The sequence below is a fragment of the Fulmarus glacialis genome, unplaced genomic scaffold (assembly GCF_000690835.1).
Source record: "Fulmarus glacialis isolate BGI_N327 unplaced genomic scaffold, ASM69083v1 scaffold8101, whole genome shotgun sequence".
NCBI lineage: Eukaryota > Metazoa > Chordata > Aves > Procellariiformes > Procellariidae > Fulmarus > Fulmarus glacialis.
The window spans coordinates 42225-59830 of NW_009193347.1; the positions used below are offsets into that span (position 1 = coordinate 42225).

Consider the following 17606-nt stretch of genomic DNA (forward strand, 5'->3'; position numbering starts at 1 on the left):
TGTAATGTTTGATGCTCTTTGATATTTTCCTGTGTAACTATGAAACCTTATTGTCTTCCATCCATGTCCTAGTCTAGAAATGTCTCTGCTTGTGTGGTGTCAGTTTTGCTGTTTACACTGAATTGTAGCTTGGCATACTTTTTTAACTTACCAGAGTTTTTTTTTTTTTCCCTGAGGAACTAACAGAATTTATAGTCTTCAGCAAGTGAAGATAGAAACACATTTATATGTTACATATATAATACATAATCTTACTAGGTAGTATTTTATATATCCTCTGTTTGTGGCTGGTTCTGAACTAATATGTAAGTAAGTTTTCCTCAAATACAAGGAGGATGTGTGTGTGACCTCATGAACAAGATCCTGAATTTGGACTTAGGTCTCCAGGACTTACTAGACAGTAAGACCTTGGGCAGAACACCTCATCTCAATTTCCTTTTTGTAAGAACAAGGATAAAACTATTCCTCTCCCTCCCTTTTGTTAAGTACTATGATACACGTCACTGTAAAGTGCTTGCTCTCATCCATTTACTTTGTCTTTTGGGCCTTATATTGCTTTTAATTTTTTTCACACCTCCATTTATTCCTGACAGCCTTTATTGACTAGAGCCACCCCTATCTGATGATCTTTTTCCTTGCCCAGCAATTAGAATCATGAAATTGTGTTTGAAGCTCACAGCAGGAACACTGTACATGTGCACTTGGTTGAATGTCATGAACACATAGTAAATTAGTGGTGTTTTCTTCTTGCAGATATTGATGAATGTGCTTTACCTACTGGAGGGCATATCTGTTCCTTTCGATGTATTAATATTCCTGGAAGCTTTCAATGTACTTGTCCCTCCACTGGTTACAGGTTGGCACCCAATGCACGCAACTGCCAAGGTGAGTTCAATAACTGCAGGGATACCTAACTGGATTGTGGACTTCTGAAAAGTTCTAGCAAGTTTTTGTGTTCGAAAATATGCCTTTCCTACAATAATACAGGTAAAGCAGTAAACATCAGCTTGAAATCTGAAGAAACGAGTATTTTATAACAGATATGCAGGAAATTTCTCTTACGAACTATAGAATGCAGTGGAGAATACTTTTTATAACATTATTAAAGAATTCTAACAAATTCTGAAGGTGAAGATTCCCACTGTGAAATGGTATGATTTCGTTTAGCCAGTAAAAGGAAATATGCTGTAAACATTTCAGCAAATATTTAGGTCTTGTCCACTTAGTGGCACTGCTGCTCTTCCTTTTCCTGTTCTTGCCTGTTGTTTGGGTTAGTTTTCATCTTTTTTTCTTCTCCTGCCCTCCCCTTCCAATCCTGTAATAACATTTAATTGCATCCCATGTTCTGTAGTATCTAATATGATACTTTCATCATCTGGCACCTGCAAGTAGAGGAAAGGCATGTGTTTAATCCACTCACCTTTTTCCATTTGGCAGATATTGATGAGTGTGTTGCAGAAAGCCACAACTGCTCTTTCAATGAGACCTGCTTTAACATCCAGGGAGGCTTTCGCTGTCTGTCTTTGGAGTGTCCAGAAAATTACCGCAAGTCAGGAGATACGTAAGTACTTTCTTTTTCAAGGTTGAACAGCTTTTTGGTGGCATGATCTCCTTTATGTCATGCCGCTGCTGATTGAATACGTAACGGATTCTGGCAAATATGTATTTTGTTGGTAGGCCTACCCTATGTTTTGCACACACAGGTCTGGTCCCTTTCTCATGCCTCTGTTTCAGTCTAAGAAAAAGGTATTTCCTTAAAAAATGCTATATGTCAGTGGTTTGCATCATAATGATCTCTAGAGCCGTAAGCTGATGTTCTCTCTCTGGCTACCTTGCAGGCAACCTGTTAGGAAGGTTACGTTCGGCTTCAAAATTCTGACTTTCATTTCCTTCCACACATAGTCTTTCCTTACTATTACATTCCAATGAAAGAGTTCTTTTTAGGTCCCTCTCTGAATTCTTACCAGTGCTGTCGCAAAGCATTGCAAGAATGTCTTGTTTTTATCTTAGTACCATTTCACCTCTGTTAAAAAAGCTGGGAATCCTAGCAAGGGTGATATGTTAGCTGCTGCTCATATTTGTGTCTCTTAACCTCGCTCAGAGGAAGTCTGTGCATTCTGGTGTTGAAAATATGAGGCAGCTTTGGGAGGAGGGGCAGCTGGCAGCTCATTTATACCCATCAAATGGTGCTAGCAAAGCGGAGAAGTTGTTGCAAAATTTCAGTCGCATAGCTAGAGTTTGTGGCTGATGCGGATGAGTGCTTTTCCTCCCGCCCCGTGGCTTTATGGCCACCCTGTACTCCAGCGATTCTTCCAAAGGCTCCTCCACGGTCCCCTCCCTGTGCCCCATACCCAGGTAAGTGTATGCTCCACCAGCTAGGGAGGAAAGCTGATAAATCACATTTGTCATCAGCCTGCTATTGCTTTTCACAGTCAGTGTTCATATGCCCACCATCTTTTAGATGAAATTGAGTACTCTGTGCCTGTTCTGTAGAATGAAGCTAATGCTGATCTTCACCAGAGGGACTTTGTGGGCATTAGTTAGTTTTCATTTAAACCTTAATCTGTGAAGTGCCATATAAGTGGTACAGCAGATGTATTTGATCAGAATACTGTAGAGGCAGTTCACAGTATAAAAACAGATACTTATAAAATATGCTTGTATTCTGAGAAGTGTCAATAGTAATTACATTTTAAATTATATTTGTCACATCAATAAACAAGCAGTGCCTCGTGATGCGATATTCTCTTTATTTGTAATATTGTGGGTTCATTTGTATCCTAATTCGAAAAAAGTCATTTGCAATGGGCCACTAAGCAGAATTAGCAGATTTCTACTCTTATGGACATCCCTGAGCTGCAAAATTCAGTTTATAAGATACGCATCATACACACACATTCCATTTCATCTTCTTTCTTATCTATATTTTTAAGCACGTGTTGAAATTAATGGCTATTTGAGATGTAGGGGATCTTTTGGGGAAGTAGTAGAATGTCTGAATTGTTTTTCTGTGTCTGGGTTGTTGGGGCCCTGTAATGGCTTACTCTGCCTAACTTGAACAGACTCATAAGGAGAGATTCTTCTGATGTGCGAAGGCTATAATTAGGCTATGAGTCAGACACAAATCCTGTAGCTGCTCAGTGAAGTTCTAATTATTTTAATTCCTTGAGTTATTATCTTGTTGGATTTATTAGGTTTTTCCCTCTCAACAGCTACAGACACAGTTACTAAATTTATTGTCGAAAATGTGTTTGCATAAACCAAAGAGAATATGAGTTCATTATCTTTATTGCAAAAAGTCGAGTTAGTTCTATGGGAAGATAGGTACTCTCATATTTAGCCAGTATACGAGTATTATACCAGCATGCCAGAATCGGGGTTTATGTATTGGGTTACCTTGTGCCCATTGGCGAACTGTTTCATAAGACAGCTCTTTAGCACCCTTTTTACATCCAAACTAATTTACATATTCTTGAATCATTTATTTTTCGCATATATAACCCAACATAGCTGATAGCTAGCATATCTTCATTAGCTTTTGCATCATGATGACATTAAATCACTTTTTCACCCAACCTTGGGCCAGGACTCTAAAATCAAAATAGTTGGCTTCGCATAACATCATATCTATTACAGATACCATTTTCCTCTCCTTTTTAGTCAAAACACATTCCAGTTTCACCAACTTGGCACATCATAAGAAAGACAACACATTTTCCATTCCCGTCAAGTTGGCACCTCATGGGATTTTTTACCCTATTCTCCAATATTTTCTTTGGAACAGCTATAACTTAATAGGCCTCAGTCCTGCAAATCCAAGTTTGTTCATTCTTATTTTTCCTTGAAATCCTTATGTACAGGCAACAGCCCTCAGTGATCCAGAAGCTTCCTTACACAATACCTTTAAAGCAGAAATTTTTGCGTGGTGGTGGTTGCAGTGGTGATTGTCATCAGGTGAAGTAATCACAGGATCACCCCATGCTACAGGCTGAAAGCTCAGGGTGCTGTATAGATACTCTGAGCTTCAGGAGGAAACAGCCTGTGTAACCTTCCCCAAAGACCAGCAAAGTGCCTGGCATGGTCCGATCCTTAATGGTAACAATTTGAAGGTCTTACCTCCTTTGCTTAAATTCTGCTTTTTTTTTCCCCCTTGATCAGCCTATAGGCTTGGTATTTTTCCAAGGATAATTAAGATCTACTGCTACTCACAATAGGACTTAACTTGCTGTACTGCCTTGCCAAACACTTTTTGTTTTCAAATTGCATAACAATTAAATTCTCTTTATGCGACAGTGAAGTCTAACATTTGTAATATTTAAGCCAAGAAAAATAGTAAAAAAGATAAAAAAGTGGTTATGGCGGCGTGTCAGAAATGTGTGCTGCATTGAGCCAGATTGGGAAATATTTTTATATTCTAGACATGTCTGCGTATTATTAAGGTTGCCTGTCGCTTCTCATTATTAGGACCTGTTTTTAACTGCTTAGAATTTTGCCAAAACATAACCAACGGCTGAAATTCTACATGCCAGGTGTCTGACTCAGGCTCAAGTTTTGGCAAATTTCAGCCAAAGCAGTTCACTCATTTCCAAGAACAAGGGTAGGAAGGAACACATTGTTTTGTGTGTTTGAGACATTTTGGTGATTTTTTTTTTCCTTTTAACAGTTTGTTGTCATGTTTTGGAGCAGAAATCTGAAATTTGTTAGGAGATTACTTTTGCGCTTTTTGTCATCCTTACCAAAAACCTCTGAAACTTCTGAAATTACGGACTTTGTAAAATTGCGTTTAGCCTTTTTTCATATATCTTAGGAAATTAGGACCTTGATGGGTAATCTTAATCCACCCCTGTATGCCAAAACAGTCAGGTCTACCTGGAGTATTTTTGAGAGTTGTTTGTTTAACTTTTGCTTCAAGTCCTTGAATGATAACGATTTCGTAGCCTCAGTGGCAATCTGTCTTTGTGTTTGACTATCTTCCTCAGTGCAATTTAATTCTTCCTCTCAGTAGAGAGGTCTTTCTTTTTTAGCAACAAACAATTCTCTTCTGATTTAGCAGACCTGAGCCTCTTGCAGCTCTTTAAAGCAGTCTAAAATGTGCAGGCACCAGCTCCACAGACTGTCTGAGCCTGCTCCCACATATAGCCACAGGAAAGAAGCCCGATCTTCCCCCTAATGTCAGCTCCTGCCTGTCCTGCGCCAGGTGCTGCCGGCTCTGACAACCCCAGAGCCTGTTTCTTCTGTGCTTTCAAAGACCACCCAGACTCCATGGATAAGAAAGCTGTTTCTAGCAGGGGTGAGAGAAGAGCCAACTCGGTAAGAAGGAGAGGCGTACTTAGGGATACGGAGGCTGAACGTAGGGAGGGAAGGATCTGAAGGTATGGCCAGGTGAGGAGAATGAATCTGGGAGACGCTTGAGGGGTAGAAGGTGAAATTGGGTAAAATAATTTAGAGACAAGGGGGAAACCAACCACAGGAGTCAGGAGCTTGTGGTTCAGCGTGATTGATGCCAGATTTGGATGAAGACCGTCAGAGCAAGGAATAATTTGGGATGGCTGCACAAAGATACTGAGGGAAGGGGTGTGTGCTTTGGGGCTAGGGCTGTGAGGTAGAAACTGAGGGAACCAAGTGTCAGCCAGGAGAGGATGGAGCCAAGAAGAGGAGGATTGACACTGGCTGAGTAGACAGTCCTGGTGCCAAACTTTTGAGTGAGCAGGAAGGGCAGTAGGCAAGGAAAAAGGATAGGAAGAAGGAGCCAGCTTGGGAAAGACAGATGAAGGAGACAAGGATAGGACATATAGGCTCAGTGCTGAGGGCAAAATGAAGATGGGTCTGTCTCTTCTATAGCTTGAAAACTCCTTGAGACTTTCCAGCTCCAGACAGGAGGAACATGCAGAGTATTTGTCCATCCTGTCTACCGTACTGCTGTATACTGTATTCCCACCTGAGCCTGAAGTGGGACTCCAGATTCTCCTCTGGTTAAGAAATATCTGTGAAAACCAACCATCACTTGGTTTCATTCTCTTTAAGTTCCGGTTTAAGACAAAAACCACCTTCCCTAATGTAGAGATCCACGATGTGGTGATACGGCCTGGCCGATGGCTCATCTGGGCCTCAAGGTGCGGTGCAACCTGCTGAAACGAAATGCACACCGACGACAACATGAGCGAGTGCCTTTCTAGTGGAGTATATTCTAGGAGGTCCAGAAGATTGTTACAGCTCTCGAAATCTATAGGGTCGCATTTGAGAGATGTGTGGTGTATAGTTTGGTACGAATACTTGGTTAGTTGTTCAGCACGTTGAGATGGTTTCCCTGTATGAAGTAAATTACAAAGCATAAATCCTGCTAATAAAAAGTTCTTTTCCCTTCAGTGCATGAGGAATTGTTGTATACCACTCAACTGCTTTGGGCACAATGGAGTGAAAACCAGGCTCAGAAATTAACAGGAGGGAAGGCAGAAAATACTTTCTTCTCATTTCTCCGTTAGGAAATATATTCGTTATCTAAGGTGGAATCTCTCTAGTTTTGGTAGTTTTCTTTTCCTTTCTGAGTAACCAGTGTTTGGTACATGAAACTCGAACTCTGAGTAATTCTTTGAAACCAGTATTTCAGCCACATAAATAAACCTAAGAGAACGGAGTAGTAAGTGAGCTAAAATAATCAGGAACAAATTCAGGAATAAGCATTTAGCAGCAGTGTACGCTTATTTTTCTAGCCCATGCGCCTAATTGCAGAGGTTTGCAAAGATGTATATGAACCTGCCTCACTGCAAAGCAGGGCATGTTTTACTTGGGCTCTGAGTTGGGTTTCTCTGGTAGCATCTTCTGGCAGCACCTTGCTGCCTCCTCAGCACTCGCCTTCTCCCGCCGGGTCCCCCGTGCTCTCTCCCACAGCGACACGGCGCGGCGGCAGGGCACGGTAGCTGTACGGCCAGCTCCTCCGTCCTGAGACGCCACGGAGGTGGAGCAGCTCCCGGGGTCTCGGGCTGCTCACTCACTAGCAGTAGATTGTCGGGTTCCCCCACCGTATGATTTTCTTCTGCCCACTGAAGGGAAGCATTTAAATAAGGTCTAGAGAGGAGAGTACACTGGGATTTAAATCCTCATTGCTTATTGCCTTTGTGGTGCATGACCCCAGAATGAACTCTGGTTCTTGAAAGCAATAATATTTGCTATCTCTCCTTTGTGGTTATTCGATGGAACAATTAGTGCACATTAACTAAACATATAGTGAAGTGTGCAGTGTGTAGTGTGCACCACCAAAGAATAAGATAAAAGATGATGAATTTTGAATAATTCTAACTCCTAGCCGCAGGCACATCTGTCTCCACAAATAACTTTCTGAATCAGCAGAATGTCCTTTTTCAAATCTTAGGAAGCTGGGAGCTTTGGTTTTTTGTTCTCTTAAAATTCTGGCTATTATTATAAAATGCATTTTACTTTTATAAAAGAATAAATCATGGCATCTTTATGAGCATGTAAGTGCTCATGAGCACGTAAGTGCTTCCAAAAAGATTTACATGAAGAAAGCATTTCCAACCAAGAAATTAACTGCCTTGACTTGCTTCATGATTTCAGCTAAACCAAGTCATTCTTTTTAGTGGAGTTATTGATGACATTTCAGAAAAGAATGCAGAACTCACTATACCGGAAAATATTCCAAGAGTATCCACACCTAATTAGCTGGCCATCCTGTGAAGACTTGTGTGTGCTCTTTACACACATGAATAAAATCAAGAATGCATTTAAGTCTTCAAAGAATTGCTTTGTACTTTGGTTTGCAAGTGGTATTAAAAGAAAACATAGAACACATTAACTGAAGAACTGAGGGTGCTTTTAACTACTCTTTTTGAAAAAGCTTATTTTGCATATAATGAGAAGTTCCTGGAATTCAGGTCACCATGCACTGGCAACAAAGTGGTGCTTGCTTATGAGCCACAGTTCTATTGATATCAGATACCCCTGACAGAAGCTCAATTTTATGTGTCAAAATAAAATAAATGAAATGAGCAACTCAAATTGAGGTAGTAAGAAGCAAACCATGCTTTCATGCTGGAGCATTTCTTAATAAAGAAATGAATGAATAGTTTAGGTTCCAAAACCTCAGCCTGTGGACTGAATATTGCTTTTGAGAAGAGAGACTCTTGTACATAATTTAATTGATTCATAGTTGTGCATGAAGCAGGTTTGGAGCTAAATGCACAACCTGATCATCCCTGAATTTTGCAAAGTCAACATCCAGCTGAGATCATCATCTACCTCAACTTCCGTGTACCTGTCTGAGAGGATGTTCGGATACCAACTTGAATGTGGTGATTTGGGCATATCTTTAATCTGAAATTCATAAAATCTTTCCTTGTATGCAGTTCTCTAAAGACTTCTCAAACCCACCAGGTAGCATGAGATCTCAGATCTTCGTTAACGTGCTGGTAAACTACAACACTCTTTAATAGCAATTGCTTCAATGCCCAGTTACTTTAATACTGTCTGTGCCGTATTTCACAGGACAAACTTCACTTCTCTCAGTAACAGAAAGGGAGGAGATTGCTCCCTCCGTGCAGATCATGAGTTCTAGTGCTGACATTCATTGTTCGCTTTCAGCCTGTATGGGTGATCTCTTCCTAGTTCTCTGGATTTGATGCTGTAATAGAGTGCCCAGTGATAAGGGAAGGAAACAGCAGAGGGCAACTTTCTCACCCACCAGCATCATTCCTGGGAGCCAAGGCTGCGTAAGAGTGGACTGAATGCGTAGGGCACATGCTGGAGACATCAGGCCGTTGGATCTTGTTTTCAGTGCTTGCCTAGGTGTGTGTTAGACTGACTCACGTTGGTTCTCCTGGTAGCACAGAGAAATACTGTGCCGCATCAGGACGAAGGTTTGTCTTCAAAGCAAATAAACCTTAACACAGAGGCAGTGTTGGAAATACGTTTTACATTCCTCTGTATGCTGTCAGATGATGAACATACATAGTGCAGTATCTAGAGTGCCTTTTCTCTCTCTGAAAGACCAACTCCTTGTACATTTGTCGTTTTCAGAATACTTTGCTCAGTCTTAAAATCCAGCCAGACATCCCAAGTAGGACACAGTCAACTCACTAACCACTTAGGATCTCTTCCTTTATTTAACATACGTCCTATCAAGAAAAGCATAAAACTTGGGGGGGGCGGGTGGCGGAGGGTGGAAAGTCAGTGTTCTCCCTAGGAAGAGCTTAGCTGATCGAAACGCAAATAAACTTTCACCCACGCTGAGGTGCCAGACTCAATCCATCTGTGCATGCAAAGAAAGGGCAAAACTTCTGAAAATGGCAACGCTTCTCCAAAAGCACCAACTACAAACAAGTTCATCCTTATTTAATAAATGTCCATTTGCAATATGACTGAGGTGCCAGGCTAAAGAATGGATACAGTATGCAAGTCAACATATCTTTTCCCACCCCCACTGCCCTTGCTCTCCTATCACGCTTGCTAAATGTACACTAATCTTCCTCTTGTCTTGTGTTCTCGCTTTTCTTGCAGTCGCTGTGAGCGCTTGCCTTGTAATGAAAATAAGGAGTGCCAGAGCCTGCCTCTGAGAATAACCTACTATCACCTCTCTTTTCCTACCAACATTCAAGTACCCACCGACATTTTCCGCATGGGCCCTTCCAATGCTGTCCCTGGGGATAAAATTCTGCTGTCCATCATCAGCGGGAACCAGGAGGGTTTTTTCACCACAAAAAAAGTGAACAACCACAGTGGCATTGTGGTCATGCAGCGGCAAATCACAGAGCCCAGAGACCTTCTTCTGACAATTCAAATGCAACTTTCCCGCCATGGAACTGTCAACACATCTATTGCCAAACTTTTTATCTTTGTCTCTGCACAGCTTTGATCCCTAACTTACAGGCATCAGTGGCTACTTTTTCTTTTCTTAAGAGTAGCTTTTTTTTCCCAATTTTAATAAAGTTTTAGTTCCTCTGTTGCATGCTGCACTTGCATTTTATTTGCCATCATCATTACAGTTCTCCACTTTCCCCTATCACTGAATGTCTCAATTTGGGAGATTCTTATGTGTACTCTGCATCATTATAAAAAGCAGAAATTGGTGTCCAAGAGCTTATTACCTGAATACACCAAGAACTGAAAACTATTAATATACTTCACATAGTAGTGGAGTTGGTCTCATTTGATGATACACAGCTGCATATGTTTAGGTCTGAGTTTTCAAAACAAAATACATACATAATTTGAGCTGTCTCAACCGAGACATCTTTACAGAGTTTCATCACTTGCAGGGCGAATTCCTGTGCACTTCCTGAAAATCTATTAAAAGGGCAAAACTTAGGCCCTGAGGACCCCGGAGGTACCCCTGCACACAAGTCACTTTGAAAGTGTGGAGCCAGATTCTCAAGCTGCACTAGTTATCATTGCTCTGTTGTAGCCAGTGAGCTTGGGCTGATTTCCACCAGGTACAGATCCCACATCTGACTTTAAAGGATGGTACAAAAGAGAATCTCCTCTAAAGAACATTTATTTTAGAGATTTTTCATCTTCCTTTCTGTGGAATTTCCACTGAATTGAAAAACTGATGATGGGAAAGCAGCAATGAACTTCCTAACAGCATTCAGCTAGTAGCAGAGAGCTCCTTTCTGTTTCACAGGCTATATACTAAGATGTGTCTACAGGAACATTTGAAAAAGATACTTAATTGGTCTCATAACATTTTTGTCTCTCCAACTTCCATATCAAAGCTGATAAATGTTTAACTGTAAAGACTTTACCCACCACTACCACCAAAAAAAACCCAACCAAAGCCTAGCAGCCCTGAAAGGTCAGCCAGAATTCCGATATCCAAATCTTTCTTCCTTTACTTCGAGTTTCTTCCTTTCCTCCTATGCAATCAAGAACAATGTAGCCAATACAACTAGAATTTCTTTGGAATTCTTTTGTTTTGTGAGCTGGAAAAGGATTTATTTTACTCTTCAGTCCTTGTATTGATAAATACTAAAAGCTCAGTCCCAGAGGTATGATGTAAAAATTAATGTACTGTTACACCATCCTGGGCTCAGATATCTCTGCTGCCCAGTACATAGGCAGAATAGTCAGTCCATAGATGAATGAGGAATAATCCATGTGAATGCACATATAAAAAAAAATGCCTCACTATGTAAATACAAACAGCACAGGCAAGGTAGAGGGTTAGAAACTGGGAACCTTCTAAACCAAGATCACAAGCCTTAATCACCTGAACACAAGGAATTACTCTATTAGCTGTAAGCTGCGGGCTCTCAGGCTCATCATCAGCCAAGGACTAGATTGGGGCATGATTGCAGCGCTCTGCCAGAGTATTACATGTTCCCTAAGGCAAAGTTTATCCCAGCTGGCTGACAGGAGTTCAAGTCTCACGAGGAATGCCAATGTTTAATAAGTCTGTTGACACATACTTATAAAGCTGCCAGAAGTTGCCAGTGGGGATAGAGTCCCAGCTTTAAATACTGAAAGCACAAGCTTGTGCTACTTGAGCTAATGGGGTTTCTTACCGCCACAGAAGATGCTTGTATATAAATGCCCTCTGGCTACCAGTTCATTATGAGGCCATAATTAAGTAAGATAAAGATTCAAAAATAAACTTCATTTTTGCAAGCATTAATATATATTTGTTTGGCAGGAAAAGAAGGGAGTGTGAGAATTTGGCCCTCAGTATTGTAAAATGCTACCGTATTAATTGCATTCAGCAAGTAATTCAAGAACATGGAGCTCAGATTCTCCTGTATTAGATGCTTTAATGCTGCAGTGTAGCTGGAACTTTCAAGAACATGTATGTAATTATGTAGCGCCATTTATGTGCGTGGTTCTTTCCAAATGAAAATGAAATCACGGCTCCTGGTCCAAAGAACTTACTAATTGAATCCAACAGAGAATATGAAAAGGAATGACACCAGGACCCAAAAAGAAAGAAAAAATTATTTTCAGGAAAGGATTATTTGCAAAATAATCAGAGCAACTGAGCTGTTTCTTAATTTTTTTCTCTTTTAAATGAAAAAGACCTGGAGGAGGTACCAGCTCCAAAGCTGCAATTTTTGTTGGAGGGGGAAAACTTGAAGGAAAGATTTGAATAAAGAAAGTTCTCAGCACTTAGGAAAAAACTTTTGTCAGTCACAGTGCCCACTACAGGAGGACATGAGCAAAAAGGAAAACGTCAGCTAATCAGAAGATCAAATGCAAAGGTGATGTGTAAGGATAAAATAAAAAGCGTTTTGAGATCAGAGCACATCATTAACAGCAAATATCAGGATTTGAAATAGATGCTGGTTGTCAAAGAAGTTGCTCCAGAAGATATCTAAAGATGTGCTGTCGAAGCAATGAGAGAACAAAGTGTTACCAACTGGACTTTGGATATGCTGAAGCAATTAGCAGAGATATCAAAAGAAAGGAAATCAGAGAATGAATGTTTAGGCAGGAGGAGACGAACGCACAAACTCAAGTTTAGCAGTGTGGACAGAGCATGCGAAAAAAAAAGGTTGTGGGATTTGTAAGAGGAGAGAGAAACGGTGCAAAGAAACAGAGCTGTCAGAGATGTTTATCTCTCACATGTATGGTTAGAAGCTGGACGGATCTAGAAGCTAGTTTTAGTTAGGAACTAACACAAATCACTTGTGATCATTGTGATCCTCCAGTTCTGTATGCAGGGTACCTAATTCATGTCAGAATGCTTTACTCCAGTGAATCAGAAGTGAGAATTATGAATGTAAGTCTTACTTACGACTTCATGTTAAAAAAATTCATGGCTTTATTGGATGAGAATTTCAGAAATGTTTGTATTTGCCAAATTTTGTTCCAGCTGAAGTGGAGAGTAAAGCTCCCTTTCCTTCCCAGGGAGGAGCGAAGGCAGACCAATACTGAACACTTCAGACACTCCCACCACAATGTTTTTGCATACAAATTCTATTATCTAAATACAGCTATGAAAATTTAGGATGCTGTAGGTATTGTATCAGTACTTCATTAGTAGTATTGTCCCAAAATGTGTTATGCAAGCTACTGTTTATTGGTGTCCCTAAAACCTTTAGATGATGGTATAGTTATTATTTATGTGTTAGATAACGCAAAGAGAAAAACTTTTAAAGAACTTTTTCAGAATTTGTAAACACGTTATTGGAAGCAAAACCAGTCTGACTTGGCTGTTGTGACCCCAACTCAGCAGGACCCTGAGGAAAGATGCAGTGTTTGTTTGTATGGCCGTATATGTAAATGTCTACTAAACTCCTCCCTACACAGTAAGGGGAAAAAAAAAGGGAGAGAGGTAAACAAACATGAATTACGTACATTTTGCCTCAATTCTACTTGTTATGTATTTTGAAATAGACTATTTTACGCTGGAACTAGACTATGTAATTTAGCTGATCCTTATTTCACAGACATGAGGGTCAGCTAGCTGGAAGCCCTTTCTTGATATGGCAGCTGAGGTTTAAAATAAGGGGATGGAATCTGTTACCATAGGTCAGACTATTATGTCCATATATCCAAATTAATTTGTTCTAAAATGACCAGCATGAGGCATTTCAGCAGAAAGCCTTATTCTGTTCCCTGTGAGATGTCTAGGAAATGATGAAATTTTGTACCTAGGTAAAGGTGGGAAGTAAAACGTCTCTCCTGACCTGTATCTCCTGGCCAGTCTCAAAACATCTACTACAGAGTGAGAATAACAAGCCAGACTCAGCTGGTGTAAATTAACCCAGCTTCATTGCCTTCCCTTGGACTATGCCAGTTCACATCTGTTGAAGCATGATTTCCTTAAGGTTGATTCATGTTTTGTCTTTTATCTTTATTTTAGCTTCATACAATATCAGCGTGTTTGGCTTTGTTTTCTTTGATGAGCAAATGTGGGTAGCATATAAGAAGAAGTTACTGATGTATTTATTATTAATAGAGCCATAAAGTCCCTTTGAACATCTGAAAAAAGATGGCTTGTAGGTGTGGACTTGGGTAACACATTTTGCAAAGAGCAAGAACCATTTGTTTCTAGAGGTATCTGACAAACTAAAGCTTCCATTTTTGTTTCCATTTTACTCAGTGAATTTTTCTTCCTTTTAATCTTTTAATTCCCCCCCTCTGACACTGCAGTCTTTTCTTTTTTCCACTTAGAAATATGAAGAAATGGGCAGGTCAAAGTTGAGATCATTTGTGGGGCTTAGTCACATTGTAAGTCCCAGCATAGCCCTTTCATCTTTCATGAACACAGACTGGGTATTGTGTGAAGTTCTTGAACTGTAAGTGACTTTAAATTCACTCTAGTGGACAAGGGTGAGAAGAAGTCATTTAACTTTTAATAGACTTTCAAGGACGAATGAGCAGCTGGTTGAGATGGAATATGAAATGACCCTTACCATTTCTCCAGACTCAGAATTCAATCTTTGAGGTTTTAAATAATGTGGTTAACTTTTTTCCTCCCCCAGTTTCCATTCGTCTCTGTTTTCTCAGTTTAGATGGAAAGGGGGTGTGTGAAAAAAAGACTTAAGAGAGGCTTTTCTGGCTCTTGCTGCACTCAAAATCGTGAAAGAAATTGGCCCTTCAGGTATTTCCTGCCAGATTTCCAGAATGGAAACAATTGTTTCTGCTTTAGATGACTGATACCATGTGGAGTACAAAAAGGCTTGTGCAAATTAAGTGTAGCTCCACTGAAATTGGTGAGACCATGCCCGTGCACTGCAGCTGAGGATCTAGGCCTTGTTGTTTCAAACTGTTTGTACTTGGAATGAGATTCACATGGCATCTTATGCACTACAGTTCTCCCTGTTTGTACATGGTTGGCTTGAAGAACTGGGTTTGAGGGGGTTTTGACTGCAGCTTTTAGCCAAGCCAAATTTTTCGGTGGTCCAGCAGTTCTGATGATCTATTGATGATTCATTTGTCTAAGTTTTTGAGGTGAAGAATGAACACTTATATCGATTATAGTTTCTAGCTCCCCAGATTGCAAAACACAAAGTAATTCATTATCAGGATATATATGCGTCTCTCTCTCATTTCTCTTAGTGTCAGACTTGAAAAGACAGATACTATCCGTTGCATTAAGTCTTGTCGACCGAATGATGTCAACTGTGTGTTGGATCCAGTCCACACAATTTCCCACACTGTCATTTCACTGCCCACGTTCAGAGAATTTACAAGACCTGAAGGTAAGTGGTTTGTTCCTTGTTCCGTTTAATAGACTACAACATATAAAGCCTCCACCGGAAATCCTTGCCTAAAGCCAGACTAGCTACCGCTGCAGTAAAATGTTTGCACAGTTCCAAATTATAGTGTACTATTCATTTAATTAAAACCTTCGATATCCAGGAGTTTCAATTTTATGGGGCAAAAAGAGTCATTCTGAGCTCTAACGCATACAGCTTCCCAGTCTAAGGAAATATTGAGTCTGAATCCCCATTTACCACAAAATTCACATTTACTCACATAATAGCCGTGTGCCCCATGGCTTTTTTCTTCCTTTTTTTGCAGATTTTGCCATAGGAAGTAGGTGCTCATTATATTTCTCTCATCTGTTTATGGTCTGTTGTTCGCTATTGACAGGTGGCTTGTTCCAAGAATATAGCCTTTATCTACATGCAAACATTTATCACAAAATCCATTCTATTGAATATACTGTCTAGTACTGTGATTTGCTGATTTTTGATCTATGGAAAAAATAAGTGTTGGTTTTTAAAGATATTGAATAAAGGAAGGAAAATTCCAAGGACTGGACAGAAAGTTTTTAAGCTAAGATTTTCAAAAAGCATCGAGTGAGTGGCTGTCCAGTCATCCAAAGTGAGTTTTCCAGCCACAGATGCTGCACTCTCATGGGCACTCATGTATTTCTGTAGTTCCTTTGGCCTCTGCACTACCTGTGAGTTTTGAAGTCCTGCAGTTTCGTAAGGATTGCATTCACTTTGCGTGGTTCACATGTAAACTTGGAGATCGAGAGCCAGGTTTTGCTCCTTGGCCTTTGTATTCATTTTCTGGCAGCTTCACTGGGGACTGCGTACACATCCATAGGTGGGATGACTGCCTTCAGCCCAGCTTCTCTGTAGGACGAGCCACTCTGCGACTTACTGTGTGGCACAGACACGGAGAGAGGAGAAGGGCACGGAGGAAAGGAAGATTATTTTGGAGAGGTTTTTAAAGATCTTAAATCCCTGTTTCTGATGCACCCAGAGTCTCAGCCTTGCTATCTCAGAAATTTATCCTAAATGAAAGCCAAAGCTGGTTTTCCACTTCTGTACCAGGCAGAAGGAGTAGGGCAAGAGACGTCTCAATCCTTGTTCATAAAGGAACAATTTGAACACCAATAATTTAGCTGCACAGAGCTGCTGTAGGTTGTGTCAGGCCTGTTTCAGGCCTTGGCTGGCCCTACTTCACAGGGAATAGAGGAATGCCCCATAGCCACTTCTACTCCCATACACACCCCTTCAGCTTCACCAGGTGTACTGGCAGCAGAGCTAAGGATTTGGCCCAGGATGCTTCCCAAACCGTTCACTCATTAGTCCATCCTCATGATTTAATAAAAAGAGATGAGACCTAGCAATCTGAGAGTACTACTGAAGCCCAGCAGACGTTCCTAAACTGTAATTCAGCGCATGGCCTTGGGTGAATTCTTACAGCCCCGTGGTTTAGTTTCATCATCTGAAGAGTGAGCATAATAATGAGAATAATAATACTTACCGCCCTGACAAGAGGCTTGAAAAATAGTTTCACTTTTTTTTTTTTTAAACCTAAACCCCTCTCCAATACTCAAAAGGACTCTGTAATTTGTAATGGCAATACTCTGAGTAACTGCCTAAGGGAATCAGAGTTCAGGGGTTTATCTGTTTGGTCCCCCTCCACCGCCCACCCTGTGGATCCTCAGTGTTGTCCTCTTTGGGTAGATGCTGGAAGTCTGACTGGTTTCTGAGAGTGGTCTTTCTGGACTCTAGAAATAACAGTCTTTTGGCTTCAGGGCTTCTTGGATGGTGCAGGAGGAGAAGATAAATCTATCCAATCCTCCCTTCCCCCAGATGTTCTTTCTTTCCATTTTAAAGGACAAACTGGGGGCGGGGGGGTGTCCTTCCCCAGCTTTGCGGACAAGTCATTTTGGATCAAAGTCTGTCGCGTTCTTCAGTGTTGTTTTCAAATACTTCCCAGTGCATTCTGTGATACTCTTTATTTGCAGAGATTATTTTTCTTCGTGCCATCACACCTACATATCCGGCCAACCAGGCAGATATCATATTTGACATAACAGAAGGAAATTTAAGAGATTCCTTTGATATCATCAAGCGTTACATGGACGGTATGACAGTGGGTGAGTAGAGTGTTTTCTGCTTACTTTCTTCTCACAATAATATTGCAGAACAAGGTCAAAGAAATTAACTCAAGTAATTAATTCCCACCTTGATTTTCAAGCCTCTATTGATTTAATATTCTCCAGTCCAATATGTGTAATTTGAACTAATATCACAGATTTTTTTTTTATTCAAAATACCAGAGGCCTAAACTTTAATTTGAGAAGTATTTTAACTTTTTTTTCAGAACTGGCTGTAATTACAAATGCTAATGGCTTAGCTTTAAAACGATGAGGTTTGCCTACTATAATCAAACCAAATATAAAATATGTAGTA

The 17606-nt window shown here is 40.4% G+C and overlaps 1 protein-coding gene across 1 annotated transcript in view; it reads left to right on the forward strand.

The window, feature by feature from the left end:
- FBLN1 (fibulin 1) overlaps window positions 1-17290 on the forward strand; it is a gene marked incomplete at its 3' end in the record, with an annotated part of 45747 nt that extends 28457 nt beyond the window's left edge. The window contains exons 13-16 of the mRNA XM_009587407.1: window positions 754-885; window positions 1438-1561; window positions 15007-15149; window positions 17159-17290. Of these exons, the coding sequence (XP_009585702.1) occupies window positions 754-885; window positions 1438-1561; window positions 15007-15149; window positions 17159-17290 (531 nt within the window). The remainder of the gene's footprint in view (window positions 1-753; window positions 886-1437; window positions 1562-15006; window positions 15150-17158) is intronic.
- Between the last annotated feature and the right edge of the window lie 316 nt (window positions 17291-17606).